At 42.1% G+C, this 24,661-nt stretch overlaps 1 protein-coding gene across 1 annotated transcript in view; it reads left to right on the plus strand.

The window, feature by feature from the left end:
- Nucleotides 1-24,661, plus strand: part of LOC306856314 (neurexin-2-like) — a gene marked incomplete at both ends in the record, with an annotated part of 392,379 nt that overhangs the window by 30,852 nt on the left and 336,866 nt on the right. The window contains one exon of the mRNA XM_079395511.1: nt 14,365-14,379. Within this exon, the coding sequence (XP_079251637.1) occupies nt 14,365-14,379 (15 nt within the window). The remainder of the gene's footprint in view (nt 1-14,364; nt 14,380-24,661) is intronic.

Genomic DNA, 24,661 nt, shown 5'->3' on the forward strand with positions numbered 1-24,661 from the left:
TAAATCAGAAGTTAAGAATGAGAGTGGCAGATGACCCAGCATGCATCTTTGCTTCCAGCCTTTGTCTTTTGAGCTTCAGTTCTACACAGAGAAACTGATTCAGCCCAGACTGCTGCTGAAGGGATACGGGCTCATTTTTGTCAGCTCGGCCTCTGGCTGTGCTCGCAGATCAAACGCTAAGAGATTGATCAGTTGGAGAAAAAGGGACTTTTTTTTTGGTCACATTTGCTGGGGTCTCATATTGACTACAAAACTGGAGGGAATTTAGATGTCGGCCCTGATATGTTTTGCTCACACACAAACATTTGGAACTACTCTCAGAAAAAACAAAAACATTAATAATTAAAGGGATAGTTCACCCAAAAATTTTAATTCTGTCATAAAAGGGTTACTCCACCCCAAAATGAAAATTTTGTCATTAATCACTTACCCCCATGTTGTTCCAAACCCGTAAAAGCTTCGTTCGTCTACGGAACACAATTTAAGATATTTTGGATGAAAACCGGGAGGTTTGTGACTGTCCCATTGACTGCCAAGTAAATGACACTGTCAAGGTCCATTGTCAGAATTGTCCATCTGCCATCAATGGTTCAATATGAATTTAATGAAGCGACAAGAACAAAGAAAACAAAAACTACGACTTTATTCAACAATTCTTCTCCTCTGCTTCAACGTAGTGCCATTTTGGAGAATATCCGTTGGAAGCAAGCAGCGTATGCTGTTCTGTGTCAGCTGTATACCGGATACGCTGTTTTCGTTCAAATCAAAGCATAAACAAACGTAGAAGACGTATCCGTGTGGTGCTTTTACGGGTTTGGAACGACATGGGGGTAAGTGATTTAATGACAAAATTTTCAATTTGGGGTGGAGTAACCCTTTAATTACTTACTCTCATGACGTTCCAAACACGCAAGACCTTAAGATATTTTTTATGAAATCCGAGAGTAAGGACATTGTTAAAATAAACCATGTGACCATGTGATCCAGTTTTTATGAAGTAATTTTATGAGGATACAAGACTACTTTTTGTGCACAAAGAAAACTAAAATAATGACTTTATTCAACAATTTCTTGTGTTCTGTGCAGTGGTGTATTGTAACAAAGTAATAATACTTCGTTACAGTATTTAAGTATTTTTTGGGAATATCTGTACTTTACTTGAGTTTTTATATTTCAGCCAACTTTTACTTTTACTCCACTACATTTCCTAATTAAAATTAGGGATGCACGATATGAAAAATTTTAACCGATAACCGATAATTAAGCCCTTCTCATGGCCGATGCCGATACCAATACATTCATATTCTTATATTATAATGTTCATATAATCTGCAGTTTTTGCACCCAGGAGAATACAAAATCTAAGATTCACTGATTAAACTGATATTTTAGTAGCTCTGGCCTAACTATAGCAAACATCAGTCCTGACCCTTCAAATGTTTTTTATTTTTTGTGTAAGGCACCACAATACTTTGTAACAGAAATGGTTTAACAGAATTATGACAGAACTATGGTTTATCTGCAATTAACAACTCATTAACAACAAATTTATATTCAAATATTTCATGCATAAAGAAATGCATCTATTCAACAGCACACCAAACGAACGACAGTCACGCATCATAGATCAGATTTCATTTATCACCTGAGAGTGAGTCGAGCTGACTGATAAGAGTGAGGTGAAAAAGACAAGACAATGGCAGAAGAGTTTCAAAACGAAATGTAAAAGCGCCTGTTTTAAAAATATTTTTGGATTTTGAAAAGCCTGTTGACCTGCCATCTATCTAAGGTGATATTGGAAGGTCTATTTATTTATTTATTTTTTAAATATACTCATTTAGCCTATTTGGTTCCACAATATTTGCTGATTTTTATTTTATTTAAACTGTGATATTTTTCCCATTATTTTACATCAAGGTGTATGCAGTCCGTGCCTCAAAACTTTCCATCTCACTAATAAACGTTCTACGTTTTATAATTATTTGTTCCTCAGTCTTTACTGATTTTCAGTTTTGTATAGGCCTACCATGCATATTTAAAATTTGTAAGTTATCTGTTATTTTATATTAGGCATATAGCATGGTGTATATAAACGAAATACACTAATCATTCATTCATTCATTCATTCATTCAAACGACGTCCACCCCCCATCCACCGAGGTGATACCGGTAAGGTGTTGACACACGTCGATTAACCAGTGGGAAAATTTAGACCCCTAAAAACACCTCATGTGCAAACAAGTGCGCGCACAACTGCAGATGATTTCATTTTCCACTCAAGTGGAGTCTGGGGTGTGCTATATACAGTATATCGTCTGCGATAATATGGTAAGTGTTGTTGTAATGATGTGCGATCTGACATTATAAAGTAGGCTATATTACCAAATCAAACACAGAGTGCACGCAAGTTGATTTATTAGTCTATTAAAGGCATTCTAAATTGTAGACGGCAAAAATGCTTCTGTATGCTTTTTATATTTATATAATTTAATATAGTTAACTTAATCTATATCACACAAAGAGTACAATTTTTCTGCAGATATCAGCAAGTTCAGTAAAGCAATAAGTGACTTACATTTTACATATTGCTTGTTTTTGCTCAATTTGCCAACGTAAAATAGTTCCAAACAAAGATCACAGCATTGTTTTGCATCTCTGAGCAATGGACGGTGTTTACTTATTGAATGAATCAGCTTTTTGAACGAATCGGATGATAAAAATGATTCAGTGTTTCACTCATTAACAGTCAAATGCTTTGTTCGTGAATGAATCAGCCGTTTGAATGAATCGGTTGAATCTCAATGACTCACTCATTAACAGTCACATGCTGCCACCTACTAGTGGTTTTAATTTCACATTTCGACTTTTTTTCATGTCTTAAAGTATTTTAAATATCAGCATTCAACGTTTTATTTTAAAAACAAAACATTAGGCCTATTTATGCATCTGTAACTGCAGTTTAAATGCATCCATGCCCCCTCTGAGATACATTAAACTGTGTAAATGCATCTAAATGCTATTTCATATGCAGATTCCAGAAATGTTTTCTTATGTTGGAATGAAAGACACTAAGAACCAGATGATGTGCTTCTTATTCTTACCCAAAAATACAAAATGGAAGAAAGAGTTAAAACTGAACACAATCTTGCTACTCAAGCTGTGTACACTGTAAAAAATGTCAGACCTCCCAAACTCAAAATTTTCTAGTGACTGATTACATCTAAATTTTTCCATTGGCCCAATTCAATTTCTACTGACTGAATTTTATCAATTGTGGCAACAGTCTGTTAACATTGGCTCAATGAGAAATAATATGTTGAGCAAATTGGGAATAAAGAAGTCTACCAAACCATGTTATTGGCCCAATTAAATATTTTAAATTGTAGTAGCGTACATTTTTTGTTTTACCTAACTTAAAAATGTATATTGGTAAATGTATATTTCTAAAGCAGCCTTACTGAATTGCTTATTCCCTGTTGTCCCAAAAGAAAAGAAAAAAAAAAGTTAAATGGTTATTAAATGATGATACACTAAAACATTGCCACATTTTAATACTTTTAATGAAATATACAACAATATTGTGAAAATACCTTCAAATTATCAATGCATTGAAATTTTCTACACAGTATACCTTACAAAATCATGCATTTTAATTCTCATAAGATACACAAAGCTGATGAATTGCACCTTATACAGTGATACATTCACAAACGTGCAAAAACTGTCAAACACCATAAAATAATAATAATTTTATTAATAATGGTAAAATTTATCTGAGGTTACTTCAACTAGTGTTTAGGTTAATGTCACTGAATATTACCATTCTCACAAAAGGTACTCTGAGCTCATGAAACTTCATCTGAACCATTTAAACATTAAACATCAAATACATTCACAAATTAAAAATGTCAAAAACACCATCAAATTTAAGTAATGGGGATATTACTTCACCCAGTGTTTAGAGTAATTTCACATGAACTCTACCATTCTCACAAGAGGTACTTTGAGCTCATGAAACTGTATTTTACACTTCAAATGTTTACCAAAAAAAAAAACTCATAAGAGGTACTTTGAGGTTAAAATTAGGTTATTAATTAATTAATTTTCTTTTTTGGGTAAACTATCCCTTTAAGTCCTCGTTGTACTCCAGGATGACTGCATACAATAATCCAAAAAAGTACAATAAATGCATTTACAAAGTCTCCTAAGTTAAGCACCACCTCCTCTTCCAGGACAACGGAGACATTCAGCACACTTGACAGGGCCCTTGACGTGCAACTGCTGCTGCTTACTATTTCAAGAATTCCCATTTTCATTACATTATTGTGGTTCTCCAATGGATCTGTAAAAAAATAAATAAAATAAAATAGCAATGTCAATACTAAGTCTGCATTAGAATTAGCAGCCTACATTACACCGAGCCATGTCTCATGCCAGCTCTCAATAAACTCCTCACAAATTACATCTAAGAGCTAATAGTATTTGACACTAATATGGAATAAACATATATCCAATAAGAACTACTATAAAATACTCACTGTGAAATTCGTAGTGGTTCCTTTTCTACAACAAATGGTGCCTCGTGAGCTCAGACCTAGCAATGGTGGGTTAACGTTACATTAATGGGAACAAAAAAATAGTCATAGCAGAAACGTATTCCTTGTGTCTCATACATTTCATATATTCATCATAAAGTGAGATAACAAATAATTTAGTTCAATAAATGGTAACTTTAGATAACTGACAGATAGGGGTGTGCGATATTGACAAATTATATCTCAATATTAGACAATATTTTGCTGAGTGTGTTATTGTGCTGGTAACGTTATCTTAAGGACTACCATGGCGAAATAGAGAAAAACAGGCAATAATGTGTCTAAAATGCATCTTGTTTATTGAACTGTTGTGAAGACTGAATAATGCAGGGAAAAAACGCACTGTAGATGCGCACGCACACTAGTTTAATCTTCATCATGTAAAATTAACGTATTCGTGCCCTGTGTAAGTTAGGCGTTTTGTTTGGTTTTTTGCGATATACAGGATAATGTCAAATCCCACATCGTTAAAACAACAATTGCAATATTATCACAGACGATATTGTCACAGAATGGCCCGTCTTCCCCGTCACTCATCACTATCACCTGTTTATTTCCAATCATCACCGGCACCTGCACCTCATTATCACCAGCCACATAAAAGCACTTCCCTCAGCTCACTAGATCGTCCGATCTTGAAGTGACGTGACAAGCACTGCAAAGTCCGATATCCGGATTGCTACATGGACCGTCTCTGCTTCCCATAAGCTGAGTATATCTACCTGCTAATAACTTACCTGTCCTTACTTACCTTCTGCCTTGTCCTCTTCCAGTCCTCCTCCTCGTCTGTCCCCGGTGGCTTTGTTGAATCCTCGGATGTCTCTGCCTCTCTGACGCTGCCAAACTCCAGGATCTGTCAAGACAGAGAGACTGATTGTGATTGACATTCCTATTACTTTAACCTCACGAATTGACACTCACCAAGTCCGAAGAATCCGCACGATTGCTATTTGCTGTTCACCCTGTAAATAAACCCCTTGTGATTTCACTTGTCTTCTGTGTCCGACCCGTTCCGTTACAGAAGATCGGACCCTAACCGAAAATGAGGAGGCGGCTGGTTTTGGTTCCCCGCAACAGAGGGTCGTTGCCGATCCTCCTGCTTCCTCCACCCACGGCGAAGTATGTTCCGTCAGCGGCGATGAGGAATCCGCCGCAACCGGCGATGAACGTTGGGGATGATTCCGCCGCCCACAATGAAGAAAATTCTGCCATCCCCAGCGAAGTATGTTCCGTCTGCGGCGATGAGGAATCCGCCGCAACTGGCGATGAACGTTGCGCCGTGGGAGATGGGGATGATTCCACTGCCCACTCACACTCAGGCTCCTCCAACGCAGAACGAGGGGCTAATGGATGAGGCTCTTCCCCCGGAGTTCTCGGCTCCCGTTCTTTCTCCAATGTCTTCTCATCAGTGCCTTCCAGTGCCTGCTCCTCGCAAGCGCCCTCCAGTGCCAGCTCCTCGCCAGTGCCTTCCATTGCCTGCTCCTCGTCTGCGCCCACCAATTCCTGCACCTCGCAAGTGCTCACCTGAGTTCCCGCTGGTCCCGTCCAGCCCACCTGAGTTCCCGCTGGTCCCGTCCAGCCCACCTGAGTTCCCGCTGGTCCCGTCCAGCTCCGCGCCTCCCGTGCACCCTCTAATGTCCGCGCTGCAAGAGCGCCCTCTAATGTCCGCGCTGCAAGAGCGCCCTCTAATGTCCGCGCTGCAAGAGCGCCCTCCTGCGTCTTCGCTGGTTCTATCCAGCTCCGCGCCTCCCGTGCGCCCTCAAGTGCCCGCGCCTCCAGAGCGCCCTCAAGTGCCCGCTCCTCCAGAGCGCCCTCAAGTGCCCGCTCCTCCAGAGCACCCTCAAGAGCCCGCTCCCTCTGAGCGCCCCACAAAGCCCGCTCCTCCGGTGAGACCCCTTATGGGGAACATTCCCAAAGAAATTTTGGGGGGGGGGGCTATATACTTGTAATCCTAGTAGCCATAGTGGCCTTGCTAGGGACATTTGTCAGGGCCACTATGGCTCATTTCGCATGGCCACATGAATCCCTTTGGGCTTCCCAAAAAATATGGCCATGGCTGCCCAAGCCTCCTGTCCCGTCATGGCTGCCCAAGCCTCCTGTCCCGTCATGGCATCCCAAGCCTCCTGTCCCGCCATGGCATCCCAAGCCTCCTGATCCGCCATGGCTCCCCGAGTCTCCTGTCCCGCCATGGCATCCCAAGCCTCCTGATCCGCCATGGCTCCCCGAGCCTCCTGATCCGCCATGGCATCCCAAGCCTCCTGATCCGCCATGGCTCCCCGAGTCTCCTGATCCGCCATGGCCCCCCGAGGCTCCTGATCCACCACGGCCTCCCGAGTCTCCTGATCCGCCACGGTCTCCCGAGCCTCCAGTCCTGCCCTGGCCTCCTAAGGCTCCTGATCCGCCCTGGAGGCTTCCCTGTCCTGTCCAGGTTCTGCTCCAGCCTCCAGGGCGCCCACCCCCCCTCCCCGGTATTATTGTTACGTCGCGGGACGCGCCGTCCGGGAGGGGGAGGTAATGTCACAGAATGGCCCGTCTTCCCCGTCACTCATCACTATCACCTGTTTATTTCCAATCATCACCGGCACCTGCACCTCATTATCACCAGCCACATAAAAGCACTTCCCTCAGCTCACTAGATCGTCCGATCTTGAAGTGACGTGACAAGCACTGCAAAGTCCGATATCCGGATTGCTACATGGACCGTCTCTGCTTCCCATAAGCTGAGTATATCTACCTGCAAATAACTTACCTGTCCTTACTTACCTTCTGCCTTGTCCTCTTCCAGTCCTCCTCCTCGTCTGTCCCCGGTGGCTTTGTTGAATCCTCGGATGTCTCTGCCTCTCTGACGCTGCCAAACTCCAGGATCTGTCAAGACAGAGAGACTGATTGTGATTGACATTCCTATTACTTTAACCTCACGAATTGACACTCACCAAGTCCGAAGAATCCGCACGATTGCTATTTGCTGTTCACCCTGTAAATAAACACCTTGTGATTTCACTTGTCTTCTGTGTCTGACCCGTTCCGTTACAGATATAAGTTATATCGCACACCCCTACCGAGAGATCAGTTTGGGCTAAACTTAGTTATAAACGCCAACATGACACCAGTAAGGTGTGAATTCACTGTTATTCTGCAAAATACAATGTTGTACGTGAAACAATAAATACGAAACTCAGAATACTCACCACTATAATGAAAAATCCGTCTGCAAATGATGTTCTGTCGCCTTTCGGTATCGGCTCCGCTTTCTCGCGCACAGGAATTTGAATTCACTACAGCAATGGTTTCTCTCAGGCACATGCGTACACGCGTTTTTTGCTGCAAAGGCTAACACAGATTTTTCACTTCTGCTTGATAGGCTGAGCACAATTTAATATGTTAGGTGAATGTATATTTTTAAACTTAAAAGTTAAGTTTTTAAACTTAAGTTAAACTTAACTTAAAACCTTCAGCTAAAATTACTACAATGCATTTTTGTTTTGTTTTGGGAGAATTATTGGGAAGCAATTTGTTGAGTCAATATTAATCTGTCAGTTCCCACAATTGTTCTAAATTTTTTACAGTGTATGAAAATTTTTTGGAATATATTTATTTGCTTCTTTTCCATTTTGCATTTACTTGTACTTTTACTTTCAATACTTAAGTACGTTTAAGATTTAAAAAATACTTTTCGTACTTAAGTACAATAAATATCACATACTTTAAGACTTTTACTCAAAGAATATTCTAAACGGTGACTTCAACTTCTACCAAAGTCATTTTCTGGTAAGGTATCTGTACTTTTACTTGAGTATGGCTTTCAGATACTTTATACACCACTGGTTCTGTGTCAGTCTCTGCACGCATTCACGAGAGGACCACGATGCTTGCATATTGAAGCAAGAGCTGGCGTTCTGACGTGGAACGTCCATCTCTTATTAGTTCATTTCTATTAGTTGTTTTCTTTGCACACAAAAAGTATTTCTGTAGCTTCATAAAATTATGGTTGAATCATGTGATGTCACATGGACTCTTTTTACAATGTCCTTACTACCTTTCTGGGCCTTGAACGTGGTAGTTGCGTTGCTGTCTATGTAGGGTCAGAAAGCGCTCAGATTTCACCAAAAATATCTTAATTTGTGTTCAGAAGATGAACGAAGGTCTTACAGGTTTGGAACAACATGAGGGTGAGTAATTAATGATGGATTTTTCTTTTTTTATTTTATTTTTTTCAAGTAATAAGTCAGATAATTTACATGATCCTAAAACTACCTTTTTAGAATGACTGTGCATTATCCTTTACTTACAGCATTCTCTAATAAAATAGTCTTTCTTTTTCACAATATCAAGTTGAGACAATATCAGACTGAGAGAATAATTTCTTGTTTTTTCCCTTAATAATGTTTGGTGTGAGGTACATTATCACACAACATTATTTTTCCTTGAATGAATTATGTACTAATAAATGAAAAGATTGATGTACTCAAATAACAAGTCATTTGTCTTGAGGGGAGGGATGGGGGGCTCTAGCACTATCAAAGGTCTATACGACAGAAACATGAACAGATGGAAAATGTTTTTTTTTTTACAGCTTTACTTTCATCACTTGTAAAGCTTCCCTGCTCGATACTGCCATAACCTTATTCAATGTGTCTATTCATCCAAAACTAGAGTAATGAGTGCAAGCTGCTAATTGGAAAGAAAATGTTTTGGCAAACAGTAATGTGTCATGGTTGCAACAACGTCCCAATGATGTTTACTTTGCCTGAATTCATTGCACTGTAATGGTGCCTTGATTCAATCCAGATACTTTATGTTGAGTTTCCATCTCTTCAATCAAAACATTTCTAATTCAGCACAGCAAAATGTCACCTTCAGCAAGAGCCTTGCGCCCACCCTCATGACAGGCAGCAGTGTGGAGAGCTTTTATTTGAAAATAAACACATTTGTCAGCTAGTGGTTAGGCTTTAGCTCTTCTCTTGGTTTTTTGTTAGCTTTCTGTTGTTGACGTTGACAAAAATGTCTGTTAAAAGTTTTCAGATGATTTTTCTGTAAAGATAAGTATGTTTTGCTTCCACCATAGCAGAAGAGATGCATATCTTAACTGTATACTGAACAGACATTCGAGACCATTAGTTAAAATTATGTTTTATATCATTACAAATTATATTAGCAGCATTACATTTGGAGTGAAAGCTGAAGTAAAATATTAACATGAGTTTTAATTTATTTAGTATGCCCCCTTTTGCTCTGAAGACAGCAGGACTCAAACTGCATGAACTCCAGGAGTTTATGTAAAACCTGATGATCATGATGTTCAGCATGATTTGAGAATGATCTAAAGAGCATCAGTTCTTCAGTGGAAGCGAGAACAAAGGACTTGTGTGGACTCATTTGAAAATTCAAGTTGATTAGTATAGCGCTTTTCACGATACAGTCGTAGCAAAGCAGCTTCACAGAAAAGTTTAAGTTTCTACATTATATTTAGTAGTTGGTTATTAGTGGTGACTATGGCAGAAATGTAAAGTATAATCATGTAGTTAGTTACAATTTACATGTAATCAAACAGACGGTGAACACTATCAACTGCAATGATTATATGTTGCGATTAAACTTTGCGATTGCAATTAAAAGTAACCTAGAAAGAGTTTGTGTACAGTATGTACTGTATGGGCACACTGCAGTACAGGGCGCTGAAAGGAATAGTTCAACCAAAAATGAAAATCTTATCATTAAATACTCACCCTCATGTCGTTCCAAACCCGTAATACATTTGTTCATCTTTGAAACACAAATTAATGACATGCTTGATGAAATCTGAGAGCTTTCTGACCCTGAATAAACAGCAACGTAACTGACATGTTCAAGGCCCATAAAATTAGTAAGGACATTGCTAAAATAGTCCAAGTGGCATCAGGAGTTCAACCTTAATTTTATGAATCTACGAGAATACTTTTTGTATGCGAAGAAAACAAAAATAACAACTTTATTCAATGATTTCTTCTCTTCCGTGTCAGTCTTTGATGCACGTTCACGAGAGTACCATGACTTTAACCCCATTTTATCGATGTTCTAAACTTTGCTTTTAACTAGAAGTACAGTATGAAAAAGTATGTTTTAGTATGAAAGAGTATGCTTCACACTAGTAATTTAGTAGCGGGGTTAGCACCTCATTGTTAGAATACGATGTTAGGATGGTACAATTAGATTATTAGCTACAGACACCTAATTTCGTACTTCATATTCACATGCTTTGGACAGTCACAGAAACAGTGGTGTATAAACAGTCGTTTTAGAGTTTGAGAGGAAAATGTAAAATGGTGACCGAAAATGTGTGAATTTGAGAGAAAGAGACGGTTTTATTTTTACCTTTATAGTTCACCGAAAAGTCAGTTCAGGAAAAAATTTTGAGGACAGTCTGCAATATATAACATGAGAATGCGCAGTCCAAAAGTCATATGTAAACAGGTCACATGCTGCAAATGTCCAATCTGTGACACTGACACTGCAAATAAGAGCGTTAACCGGGGGTTTAGAAATGTAAAGTGTGAAACGTCAGTTTATGGATACCCAGGATTAATTGTTAACCCCGGGTAAATTATAAACAGTGTGAAATCCAGGATTCCATTTACCCAGGGTGTAGAATGACCCAGGGTTAACTACTTCTCATGTGAAAAGCCCTTACGTGTTTGTCCCTTGACTTATTTTCTGTTTATTTGCATAGTTTTACAATACATGTCATCAGATTTTCAACTAAAAACCTATAAAAATAGATACATATTTCATGTTTTTATTAAGGTTATGTAACAACCAGTGTCCCTGTGGGAAAAAGAGATTACCTTTTTAGAGTCAATGACTAGTTACACTCCCATTAGCAGCAATAACTGCAACAGTTCCTGTAGTTATTTATAAGTGTTTCACACTGCTGCAGAGGATTTTTGCGACCTACTCTTCCTTGCAGAACTATTTCATCCTAGTGACATTTGAAAAATACTTTCTTCACACCTGAAGATCAGATAATTGAAACCTTGAACACCAAAGAAATAAAAGGGGCACAATTTTTGTCCATTTTACCACCAGAATATCTCTATATTTTCTGCTGCAATCCACAACAAAATCATTTCATACAGTGTTAACAAATGTCCACAAACTTCAATAATTCAGAAGGGGACAATAACTTTTTATTATTATTATTAATTTTAAATTTATTTAAATTTAATTTAATTTTTTATTTTTATTTTTATTTTTTTTATTTTAAAGCTGTCTGCGCATGTCTGGCAGCATGTTATCCCTGACTGGATATTATTTAATATATATTTTGTGTTGCTTCTATATTATCACACTTTCCTAACCGTAATATTTGTAAAGACAGACTACCGACAAACCGTTAAATGATGAATGTCTGCTTCAGGTGACAAATGTACTTGTTTAACAACAAGTCTGCTCCCTTTACGATGGCTAATCTTGGCAACACTTTGCTTGTTGTTGCCAGTTGGATTTAGAGAGTGAGTACATTCATCATTTCCCATGACTCCAGCTGAGGCAGACGCTCATATGAAGTAGGGAAAATGTGACATTTACTAAAAGCATGTTTGTAATTACATATGTTAACAACAGCTCGTAGCTTTTACTGAGACCGATTTAACACATTATTCAAAGGCTATTTAATGTATATTTGCATTGATCTTGGCATTTTGGAGCCTTAATACAGTGTGTTGTACTGTCCCTGTCTCTGCTGTGAGTTACCTGTGAGTTTAGCAACAGGAACATGAAATGTGCAGGGCTAAATATATATTTTTTCCAGGCCTTAAGAATCATTTACTGTGGAGGTATATAATCTCAGAGAGCGAGTTAACCACAGGGCATCTGACCTGCTGAGAGAACTGCTGTAGTCACTGATAGAAACACAAACAGATTTATTTTATTTTATTTTATTTATTTATTTTTATTTTATGTATTTATTTATTTATATATGTATTTTATTTTTAATTTTTTTGCAAATGCCAAGTCAGTTTATTACCATCAGATGAACTGTCATGAAATCATGGATCTTGTACATCGATGGAGAAATTGTGTGTCTGTCAAACATGTTCTGCTGGAATCAGTATGAAATTAGATGTATGAGAAATGGGGGCTGTCACATATTTTCATTCTAGTTCATGTAACTTGCATAGCTGGGAATTTTGTTACATAATATGACTTTAGTTGTCACAGTGGGCACTCGCTATTTATTGATAATGATTTGAAAAGTTTTTTGTTTTTTTTTTCTCGAAAGATAAAATACAGTCATGAATCACAGAACTATTCATTAAGCAGAAATAATTGGAAAAAGTACAATAAAACAATTGGCTAACACTTTACTTAAAGCCCTTATGTGTAATGCATTATAAATATATTCATAATGTAGGTTGATAACTAATTGTAACCAAAGTTAAAATACATTATAATATTTGAAGGTTTGTTTGTTATGTGTTTAAATGCATATACTTTCTAAAGGTGTAACAATGAAAGATAAGTATTATAATGTATTATAACTGTGGTTACAGTTATTCATGACATCATACTATGAGCTCATGATTTACAAGGTGTAATTAATGCATTAAAACTGCTTTTATAATGCATTATATATAAAGGCTTTAAGTGGTGTTATCAACAATTGATTTGGCAAACCAAAACTGTATTTGACTGCATAATAGAACATATACAACTCATGTGACAAGCCAGTCCTGACCTGACACACTTGTTTTTCACCCTGTCAATCTTTCAGCCAAAATCTACCATCGTTATAGTTGATCCTCATTTGAATGCATGCCAGTGTGGTTGTACTATGTTAATTTCTTACCCAAATAGCCATTACAAAAATATTATGATGTAGGGATCATATTAGGATGTAGGGATTTTAGTTTGAATAGATTTAGAAGACAACCTTTTGACATTTTAAACCAACATACAAAACCACACCTGTAGAGAAAACACAGAAACTCATGGTTTTATATGTTTGTTTTGTAATTCTTCTTTTGGCCAAATTCTTTTGATGTTCTGGTTGATATCATTTATGTGCACAGAGCACCAGAGGAGACATAATTATTTTAGGCGGACCTACTTTTCATCTGCATTTATAAAAAATTGGTTATACACTTGAAGTATTTGATTAAGACATAAAACAGATCTTTTTTTTTTTTACTCTGTGAGGATCCATAGAGCCGCCTGCACACTCCCTCACTACTAGCACAAATTCTTCTGGTTTCCTCAGAATTACAGCCGCTTTGGCTGCCGGTGGATGTATGGTGCTTTTGTATTCATAGTTTGCAAACAGAGCAAAATGAATTATTTCAATGCGAGTAATGTGCTATGTAAATTAGTGATGTTTCAGTGTTCACTAAAAGAACCTACGCTGTAGGTATACTGTTATTGGGAAAAACTATTTATACTGTTATATACTGTAAGAGTATGTGTTTTCTTTTTTTCATTTTTGGTGTGATGAATAGGACCTCATAATCCATTACGATTTAATTTCTTTATTTTTAACCCGACCCATTTTTTTCCCTTTGTGCTCTCTCCATAACAGCGCCAGCTTGTTTTAAGATGCCGTTATTCATATTCTCATGCAAGCCAGTTCAAAAAGTCTCGATTGTCTTGAGATATTAGCGATTTACTTTCTGTAAGGACCAAAAATGTGACTAGATAAAAGAATGAGTAGAGTTTCTGTTTTATGCATCTGTAATATTTTAACCAAGTTCTGGAACGGTGCCTCTGACTTTGTACTTTTGACTTTTTGTTTCTACAGGTGATCCAGAATCAGGTAAGAATCCTTTTCTTATTCATCTCAATTTTCATAATACATTCTCAACCCTCATCCCCTGAGAGAGCACATGGTTGCTGAAAGCTTTTTGATATGCACATTCTCTCTTCATAGTCGGCTTAGATGTGGCGTTCAGCGTGTATCCGTTCAATATACGAGCAAGTTTCACAAGCAATTTTGATTTACGCCAGTAAGAAACATGTGGCTCACCATTAACATTTGGACTCACTTTTGTCTTCTCTTTTAAGCTGCAGCTGGTTTTGGTGGAAAACGGGGACTGCTTGGTCGCTCGCACGAATTGAATCGTAATATCCTGAGCGCAGGCTGCCTTTATCTGTCTATTACATCGGAAAAGGCAGCTAGAGTGGTCAGGGAGCTTTGAAGTGCTGTGAAAGCTTTTATAAATTTGAACGCTCTTACACACGTTACCCTTTAGACAACGGCACAAAAAAAAAGACGTGTTTAAGGTGATTGACACACATGTCGGGTTTTCACATCTGTGCCTATCCACGCTGAAATAACCACATTTACCATCCCAGGCAAATATTCCAGTGAATTTCGTCACACTGTATTTCGGGAGATCAGATATATTCCTGCACACGGCTTCCGTTTAATTAGAGAACTGTATCACACATCTGAACTCACCGTATCCTCCCCGCCAGGTGACTCAAGATGAAAGACGAGCTGCTTTATAAAATACATTTTTTAGTGATTTGACAGACATTTCCAAGGGATGCATTAGCCATTAGCCACAGCAGTTAAGCGCACACACTCTACTCTAGGCTATCGGCGCCAGCTATGTTATTAAACTCTGTAGTTCAGCACTCTGATCAGCTGCATTTGAATTCTTGAATATGTTGAGTATGTTTTAATACAAGTTCCTTAATGCTTTTATAAACAGTATTGATAATTAATAATAATAGTAGTAGTAATAATTATGAATTTACAAGCAGTAAAGGCTTTTAAATTTCAAATGATTGCTGTTCTTTCAAATGTTCTGTTCATCAAAGAATCCTGAAAAAAGCACTATGTTACTGACGTAACCTTGGCTCCTTGAGATACGGGAACGAGTACTGCGTCTTGTTTAAAGACTCTATGGGGAAAAGCCTATTTTCTCCTGAACTGAAGCCCTTTTTCAATCACGCAGTGAAACTGCACGGCCATTGGTTCATGCGGTGTATTAAAAACAAACCAATGGCTCGGCAGCAGAGCTGCCCGAGCCTATGGCGACAAAGCCTGCCAGAATGGGCGGAACCGTCTGTTTATATAAACGGGCGTTTTACCATAGGATCCTTAGGTTACTTCAACTGAAGCGACGACTGAGTCGTGTAGCTACCTAGCACGTCAAAGTACACAGTACTCGTTCCCGTATCTCAGGTACCGAGGTAATGTAAGTAACAGAGTACGTTCCCTGACGATACTTCACTCGTACTGCATCTTGTTTAAAGATGCTATGGGAACCCAGTACAATCACACCGTGCTATGGTAGAGGAACGACTGCATAATATACCTCCTTAAGAAATCAATGCCTATAGGGAAGTATAACAATATTCTCCAAGGCTAAAGCGGGCTAAACTCATAGAGGTCACGCCTGGCCTGGGTAATCGTTCCAGAGGACTCGTACAGCTTCGGCACTCTCCTGGCCGAAAGCAAACAAGCAAACCAACCAGAGAGCTTGAGCACGTCACGGTCAAGGAATCTCTGTCAGAACTGTTCGCATAATGTAAGTGTGTGCCCACTTAAGCAGAGAGGACTCTGGCCTGCAAGGCCGGTACGTCCAGGTTATAAAACCTAGCAAATGTGGACGGCGAGTCCCAGCCGGCCGCCACACAGATCTCTGTAATAGACACACCACTAGACACACGCCCAAGATGAGGCGATACCTCTGGTGGAATGGGCTCGTACTCCGATGGGGCATTGCAGGCCCAAGGAAGAGTACGCTAGCGTAACGGCATCAACTATCCACTTAGAGAGCCTCTGCTACGTGACCAGATACCCATTGGCGCAGTGACCAAAGCTAACAAAGAGTTGTTCCGACCACCTAAAATGGGCGGAACACTCAATGTAAACCCTCAACGCTCTGACAGGGCAGAGCAAGGATAACTCCCGGTCCTCTTCAGAGGGAGGAAGCGCAGAGAGCGCGATGACCTGAGCTCTGAATGGAGTGGAGAGCACCTTGGGTACATAACCATGCCCTGGTTTCAGGATGACCTTGGAGTCGTTGGGCCCGAATTCCAGGCAGGCAGAGCTAACGGAAAGCACCAGCAGGGCTCCTATTCACTTTACCGATGCTAGTGCTAGAGGCAGAGCAGTCTTTAGCGACAGTGACTGAAGGTTAGTAGACTGTAGCGGCTCAAAAGGAGGGCCCTTCAGGGCCCTCAACACAGTGGGCAAATCCCATGTAGGGACAGTGAGGGGCCGAGGCGGATTCAGCCTCCTGGCACCCTTCAAGAAGCGCTTATATACCTTATATAGTGCTTTTAAACGATACAAATTGTGTCAAAATAGGAAAATAGTGTGTCAATAATGTAAAATGACAAGATTAAACACACAATTTTCAGTTAAAGGCATTTCATTATTGAATTCAGTGATGTCATCGTCCAGCTCAGTTCAGTTTAAATAGTGTCTGTGCAACAGAGATGTTCACAAGTCTTTAACTTGGAGTCTGAGTCAAGTCTGAAGTCTTTGTCGCTGGAGTCTGAGTCAAGTCTTGAGTCTTTGGTCATGAGTCTGAGTCGAGTCTCAAGTCTAAAAAAAAAATCCCATTCAGAATCCTCATGTATTGAAATCTTCATATTTACGAAGCTGTTTTATAGGCTATAGACAAAATATATAATCTATGATCTGCTTTGAAAAAAAAAAGAGGTGTTAAGATGTAAGGTTAATGTACACCCAGCCTGTAACTTAAGTTTTAATCCATTACCATGTTCAAAGTAGTTTTTCTGTAATCAAATTCTATAATAAGAGTCCGATCTACCATGACACATAAGGAAATATTTGACACAGATATTACAAAACCATACAAATAAATTATTTCTTTATGATGCAAGTCAGGGGTATTCAATTAAAGTTACAAGAGGCGTGGCCTCTATATTTTCTTTCAAGCAAAGGTCCAGACAAAATAAATAAATAAATACATTTTTAAATGTATTCTATTTTTACATTTAGAGACATGAGAGGCCATGTGACAAAAAAGAAAATACTGTTTCTGTTCAGGGTTTTCCTGAATATTTCAATATTTTACTTAAAAGCAGTATCTAGTCTACTAAAAACAGTGTAGATATAATCAAAACGTTCTCATCTTGAGCAGAAAGATAACTAACAGTTTCAAAGTTTAAGTTCTATCCTAGCCATCTAATAACAATTTCCCCAATTATAATTAGGCCTACTTTTTTTTTTCTTTTTTTTTTATGTTCTTCAGAACATTTAAATGATCAGAAACTTCTTGCCACATCTGGTTTGAACAGTCAGAGTCATAGGTTATAGATAGATAAATAGTAAGATAAATAACTATATTTGCAGCATTGTTTTTTTCTGCTGTGGTTTAGTGAAAGTAACCTATAATTTTGCTGCTCACCATGTTTTTGTTGTTGTTGTTAAAATAACCACATCATCGCAGCTCTAAACTTAGCGCCGGCATGCGTCAGGAGAGAGAGGGAAAGCGCATGGAACTAAAAGGGCTTGAATAAAGTGTGTTTGGCTTTAGATAAAAAAATACTAGACAATATAGCGCTGAAAGATATATGATCCGCTCCGCTGTTTTGATGCGCTGCTCACTTAAAATGATGCTGCTGTTACGGCTCGCGGTCTGGATGAATGCCGGGGTGCGGATGCGGTCAGCCTTTTGAATATCAATTAGATAAGTATTTAAGGATAAAAGACTCGAGTTGCTTTTAAAATATTCATGAGTCTTTTTCCTCGAGTCGAGTCAAGTCTGGAGTCATTTCAGGTCGAGTCTGAGTCAAGTCTGAAGTCTATAAAACTGCGACTCGAGTTCAAGTCACTAACTCGAGTGCCCATCTCTGCTGTGCAATCAGGTCAACGATATCGCCGGAAATGAAGTGCGATAAGAGCTCGCTCAAGTACTGAGGAGCTAAACCATTCAGTGCTTTATAATTAATTAACAAAATTTTTAAATCTATAGTGCAGCGTTGACAGAACCGGGCTAATGTGGTCATACTTCCTGGTTCTAGTAAGAACTCTAGCTGCTGCATTTTGAACCTTTTGTAGTTTGTTTATTAAGCGTGCAGAACAACCGCCCAATAAAGCATTACAATTATCTAACCTTGAGGTCATAAACGCATGAATTAACATTTCTGCATTAGACATTGAGAGCATAGGTCTCAGTTTAGATATATTTTTAAGATTATTTTTAAAAAAGCAGTTTTACAAATGCTAGAAACGTGCCTGTCAAAGTAGAGATTGCTATCAAATAGCACACCTAGGTTCCTGACTGATGACGAAGAATCGACAGAGCAGCCATCAAGTGTTAGACAGTGTTCTAGGTTATTACTTGTTGGGGGTTTTAGGTCCGATAATTAACACCTCTGTTTTTTCAGAATTTAGCAGTTAGAAATTACTCGTTATCCAGTTTATGCATTCCATAAGTTTCTCAATTTGGTATGTTTCACCGGGCCGCAAAGAAATATAGAGCTGAGTATCATCAGCATAACAGTGAAAGCTAACCCCGTGTTTCCTGATGATATTTCCCAAGGGTAACAGTAGTACTGAGTACTGAGCTCTAGTACTGAGCCTTGAGGTACTCCATACTGCACTTGTGATCGATATGATACCTTTTATTCACTGCAATGAATTGATGGCGGTCAGATAAGTACGATTTGACCCATGCTAATGTTTTCTAGTCTATTCAAAAGAATGTTTGAATGATTGATAGTGTCGGACGCGGTGCTAAGATTAAGAAATAGTGTTTAACACGCGCTCTGGGAGGCTCGTAGGCTCCTGTCGAGTGGCCAAAGGTGCAGAGGCCACAGCTTGGGCCGAGGGTGTCATATTGTCCCGTTCGCTTGAGAGAGGAGATAGTTAGCTCTGACAACCAAGGTTGGTTCTTCCAGAGGGGGGTCACCAAGAGAACCTTGTGTCCCTGTTCCCTGATTCGCCCGATAACCAGTGGGATCAGGGCGATTGGGGGAAATGCATAAACTAGGAAGTTGGGCCAGTCGTGGGCCAACGCATCTCTGACCTTCGAATAATAAGTTGGGCAGTGAGAGTTGTCTTCTGAGGCAAAGAGGCCTACCTTGGCCTTGCCAAAGATCTCCCAAATTCTCTGAACCATCTGTGGCTCTCATCTGAGCTGAGTCGAGAACTGTTCCCAGGAACGATATTTGCTGGCTGGGTGACAGCGTGCTCTTGGCGAAATTGACCCTTAGTCCCAGGCGCTCTAAGTGGCTGAGGAAGAAGGTCCTGTGCGATATTAGTTCTGCCTCTGACTGGGCCAAAACGAGCCAGTCGTTGAGGTAGTTGAGAATGTGGATTCCCATCTGTCTCAAAGAGGAAAGAGCTGTGTCCATGCATTTCATAAAAGTGCGGGGGGCCAGAGACAGTCCAAAGGGAAGGACCATGTACTGATAAGCCACTCCCTCGAAGGCGAATCGTCTGTGATGGGGGGCTATCTGGATGTGAAAAGATACAGTCCCTTGTGTGAATCTGCGAGAGGATCTGCTTCAGTGTAATCCTGAACGACCTTTTCATGAGGGCACGATTCAGGTGTCTGAGATCGAGGATGGGCCGGAGGCGCGGGGGTCTTTTGAGCGAATTGGAGTGAATAACCTCGCTTTATTATCCCCATAACCCATTCTGACACTACAGGGATAGCCTGCCAGGCCTCGGCCCGCGTGGCAAGGGGTTGGATAAACTCGAGTGATTGGCTACACGGGGGCTGGGCACTCATGAGAAATGGAAGAGGAAATTTGCTCTCTTTTTGAAAATGTTTGTGTTTTATTTTTCCCACTATAACAGCTGGTGGTTGCTTGGGTGAACGGGCCCCATATTTGCAACAAACACATTTCCCTCTGCACCCGAGGTTGAACAGGGTGATAGGTGGTTTAAGAGAGGCTGCTTGGGGGGGTTGTCCAGCCATGGCGGGACTTGGCCCCCTCCTCCTCCTGTCCTGCAGATCAGGAGGACGCCGGAGGTGCCGGATCCAACACTATCTTGAGGCAGGGTCCGGGTCAGACTCGTGAGGAGATTGGCCTGGAAGACTTGGAGGACCGCCATAGAATGGAGCGCCGAAGCCACCTGTCGAGCTGAAGCATAGAAGCGAGACTCATGTTCTCGCAATCAGAACAGTCCGTCTCTGTGAGCGCAGCTTCTGTGTGGGATTTCCCCAAGCAGGAAAAACACTCGCTGTGGCCATCATCGGTGTGCAGGGGAGACCTGCACAAACCGCAATAACGGCGTGGCATTTGAAACAATGCCAAGCTCTTTTAGAAAGCTCTTTTAGAAGTTGCTGGATGGCTGCAGGGGAAGCGGGACCGGAACTGGTGCAGTGCTGAATTGCTAGGAAAAGGCGGCGGATCAGCCGAGCAGAGAGGTCGCTGGGTCCTACTGCGAGTCAACTGTGTCAACAGCGAGCAGGCTTCTGGGATTTAGCGCCATTGTTAACATTACTAGCTTAATTTCATTACATATTAATCAGTAGGTAAATATTAACTAAAGTGTTAATAGTAGTTCTTATCATTCACACTAATGTTATCCGTCTCTGTTGCACCAAAGCCCTTTAGTTAAGGAAACCCTAAGCTCATGCAAGGAAAATCCTAAGGTTCCACTTGAAGTACTCCTAAAGATATCATTAATTATTTCCCCTTAATCACTCGTGTTCCTTTAAAATCTGTTATGCATTGCAACAAATTCCTACAGTATGTGACAATTTTACTCTAAAATAATAAATAAAAGCTCCCTTAAGTCGTCTGCAAGCACAGGTTTATTTTACTGATCAAAATAAGGTATTCTAAATATTGAAAGTAATTCTTTGAAGCAGTGAGAACAGTGCTATACAAATAAAAAAATAATCAACTATGTTGTCATATATATATATATATATATATATATATATATGATCACTTCTACTGTGCGCTTGAGTTAATTAGGCTAATTATCTCATGCAAGGCTTTCGTCTCGAGTGACCGTCTCGGTTACGTACGTAACCCTCGTTCCCTGATGGAGGGAACGGAGACGTTATGTCGTGACGACATTAGGGGATTTACTTGGGAGCCCCGACTGCCTCTGATAAGAGAAAACGCCAATGAAATTTGGCTAGTGGATTTTGCATACCTGAGCCACTCCCCGTGCATACGGGTATAAAAGGGCGACAGGTGCATCCACTCATCAGGTTTTCCGCTGAGGAGCCGAGAACGTGTCCTTGGCAACCAGCGATGGTTCAAGATTGTGGCATGGGGACATAACGTCTCCGTTCCCTCCATCAGGGAACGGGGGTTACGTACGTAACCGAGACGTTCCCTATCTGTCGGTCACTACGAGTTATGTCGTGATGACATTAGGGGTCTATGGAAAGCACCACAACCTGAACCCCATCACGACCTTATGGCATGCAGATGTTGACAAGCTAGCGCGTGACAGACAAATGCGATGCGAAGGTCGCAACCTTCCCGTCGCCCCAGCGCAAATTCGCTAACCTTGGCGTCCGCAGGGACCACTGAGTACATTGCTGCTGGAGATAGCCAAGCCGCTGTTCCTTTCCCCAGAAATCGGAAGGGATTTCGACCTTCTATGAAAGACTGCTTCAAGTCTTTCCTGTTTGTTGTTACAGCCCGGCAGTAACGACGGGGAAGCGAGCCTTCCGGAGAAGGGCGTTACGGAGGCCACACCCTGCCCGAAGGGAGGTAACGTGTGGAGACACTGGTATGGACTGGCCCAAGCCTGGGGCAGTGCTACATACGCCTGGACCCTGGGGCAGATCCTACCTAGGAGAAGGGAGGAGGGCTGCCAGCAGAGTCTGACAGAGCTCTGTCAAAGGGAAGACACGGGTTTACCGTGAGGGAAACCGTACCGTGGATGGATACACGTGTGTGATCATCCGAAGGGAATCAGGCCACACGGGCACCTAGCCGAGTACAGGGGCTGACCGGAGACCCGGGCAAGCTAACACCGGTACTGGGCCTGGCGTCAGGCTGCTCCGCCCAGTCTGACTGCCGGGGGTGCTGGAGGAACTCCGCCAGGGTTCGCCATCCGGGGAACTAACTGGAGGAGAGAAACAGGTGCTCATATCCCCGTGTAAGGGGGAATGGCGCAGCAAGCGTGACACCGGCCAACTCTTCCCGCCACTTACCTGTTACCCAACACACGGGAAGAGACTGGCTCAACGCGGAGACTGTAAAATCTCGCGAAGGTGTTCGGTGTCGCCCAGCCCGCAGCTCTACAGATGTCTGCCAAAGAGGCGCCGTGCGCCAACGCATAGGAGGAGGCAACACTCCGTGTGGAGTGAGCCCTCACCCCGAGGGGGCACGGCTCGCCTTGGGATTGGTACGCCAAGGCGATGGCATCCACTAACCTTAGGCACGTATCCAGGCCGGGGTCTCAGGACAACGTGAGAGTAGGCCGGCCCAAACACAAGGCACTCTTCGCTTACCGAAAATGCTTGGAGGTCCCCGACCCTCTTGATGGAAGTGAGCGCGGTCAGGAGCGCTGTCTTAGCCGACAGGAATTTCAGCTCGACTGAGTCCAGCGGCTCAAAGGGACCCCTCTGAAGTCCAGCCAGGACGATAGAGAGGTCCCAGGAGGGCATCAGGGGTGACCTAGGGAGATTCAACCTCCTGGCACCCCTCAGGAACCTCACGATGAGATCGTGCTTTCCCAGGGACCGGCCGTCCACTGCATCGTGATGGGCCGCAATAGCAGCCACGTACACTTTCAAGGTGGAGGGCGACAGCCTGCGCTCCAACCTCTCTTGCAGGAAACAAAGCACTACTCCAACCGTGCATCTTCGGGGGTCCTCTCGACGAGAAGAACACCAGTCCGCGAACAGACTCCACTTCAGTGCATAGGCTTGCCTAGTTGAAGGGGCCCTAGCTTGAGTGATGGTGTCCACCACAGCCTGTGGCAGCTCCACTCAAGTCTGCCACGTCCCATCCAGGAGCCACACATGGAGGTTCCACAGATCTGGACGCGGGTGCCATATGGTGCCGAGCCCCTGAGAAAGAAGATCCTTCCTCAGAGGGATGCACCAGGGAGGGGCTGTCGCGAGGAGGGTGAGTTCCGGAAACCAGGTACGGGTGGGCCAATATGGCGCAACCAACAAGACCTGCTCCTCGTCCTCCCTGACCTTGCACAGTGTCTGTGCGATCAGGCTCACTGGGGGAAACGCTTACTTGCGCAGAGCCTGAGGCCAGCTGTGTGCCAGTGCGTCCGTGCCGAGGGGGGCCTCGGCCAGGGAGAAATACAGCTGGCAGTGGGAGGACTCGCGGGAAGCAAACAGGTCTACCTGGGCTTCCCCGAATCGACTCCAAATCAGCCGGATCGTCTCGGGATGGAGTCGCCATTCTCCGGGGAACGTGAGCTGTCGTGAGAGCGCGTCGGCTGCACGATTGAGCTCCCCCGGAATGTGGACGGCGCGCAGCGATTTGAGCTGTAACTGACTCCAGAGGAGGAGATGGCGGGCAAGCTGTGACATGCGGCGTGATCGTAGACCTCCCTGCCGGTTGATGTACGAAACAGCCGCAGTGTTGTCCGTGCGGACCAACACGTGCTGGCCTAGGAGCAGTGGCCGGAACTGCTTTAAGGCCAGGTGCACTGCCAACAGCTCTAGGCAGTTGATGTGCCAAAGCAGTCGAGGCCCCGTCCAGAGCCCCGAGGCTGCCTGCCCGTTGCATGTAGCACCCTAGCCCATGCTGGAGGCATCTGTTGTGACAACAACATGCCGGGACACTTGACCTAAGGGCACCCCGGCCCGTAGGAAGGCAAGGTCCGACCAGGGGCTGAAAGAGCGGCGACACGATTGCGTGATGGTCACATGACGTGTCCCGCGGCACCATGCCCATCTCGGGACCCTTGAGTGTAACCAGTGCTGAAGTGGTCTTATATGAAGCAACCCGAGCGGCGTGACTGCGGCTACGGATGCCATATGCCCCAGGAGCTGCTGAAACCGTTTCAGCGGAACCACTGTCCTGCCTCTGAAGGAACTCAGGCAGTTCAGCACTGATTGGGCACGCTCGTCCGAGAGACGTGCCGTCATACTCACGGAGTCTAACTCCACACCGAGAAAAGAGATTCTCTGCACAGGGGAGAGCTTGCTCTTTTCCCAGTTGAC

The sequence above is a fragment of the Barbus barbus genome (genome assembly GCF_936440315.1).
Source record: "Barbus barbus genome assembly, chromosome: 36".
NCBI lineage: Eukaryota > Metazoa > Chordata > Actinopteri > Cypriniformes > Cyprinidae > Barbus > Barbus barbus.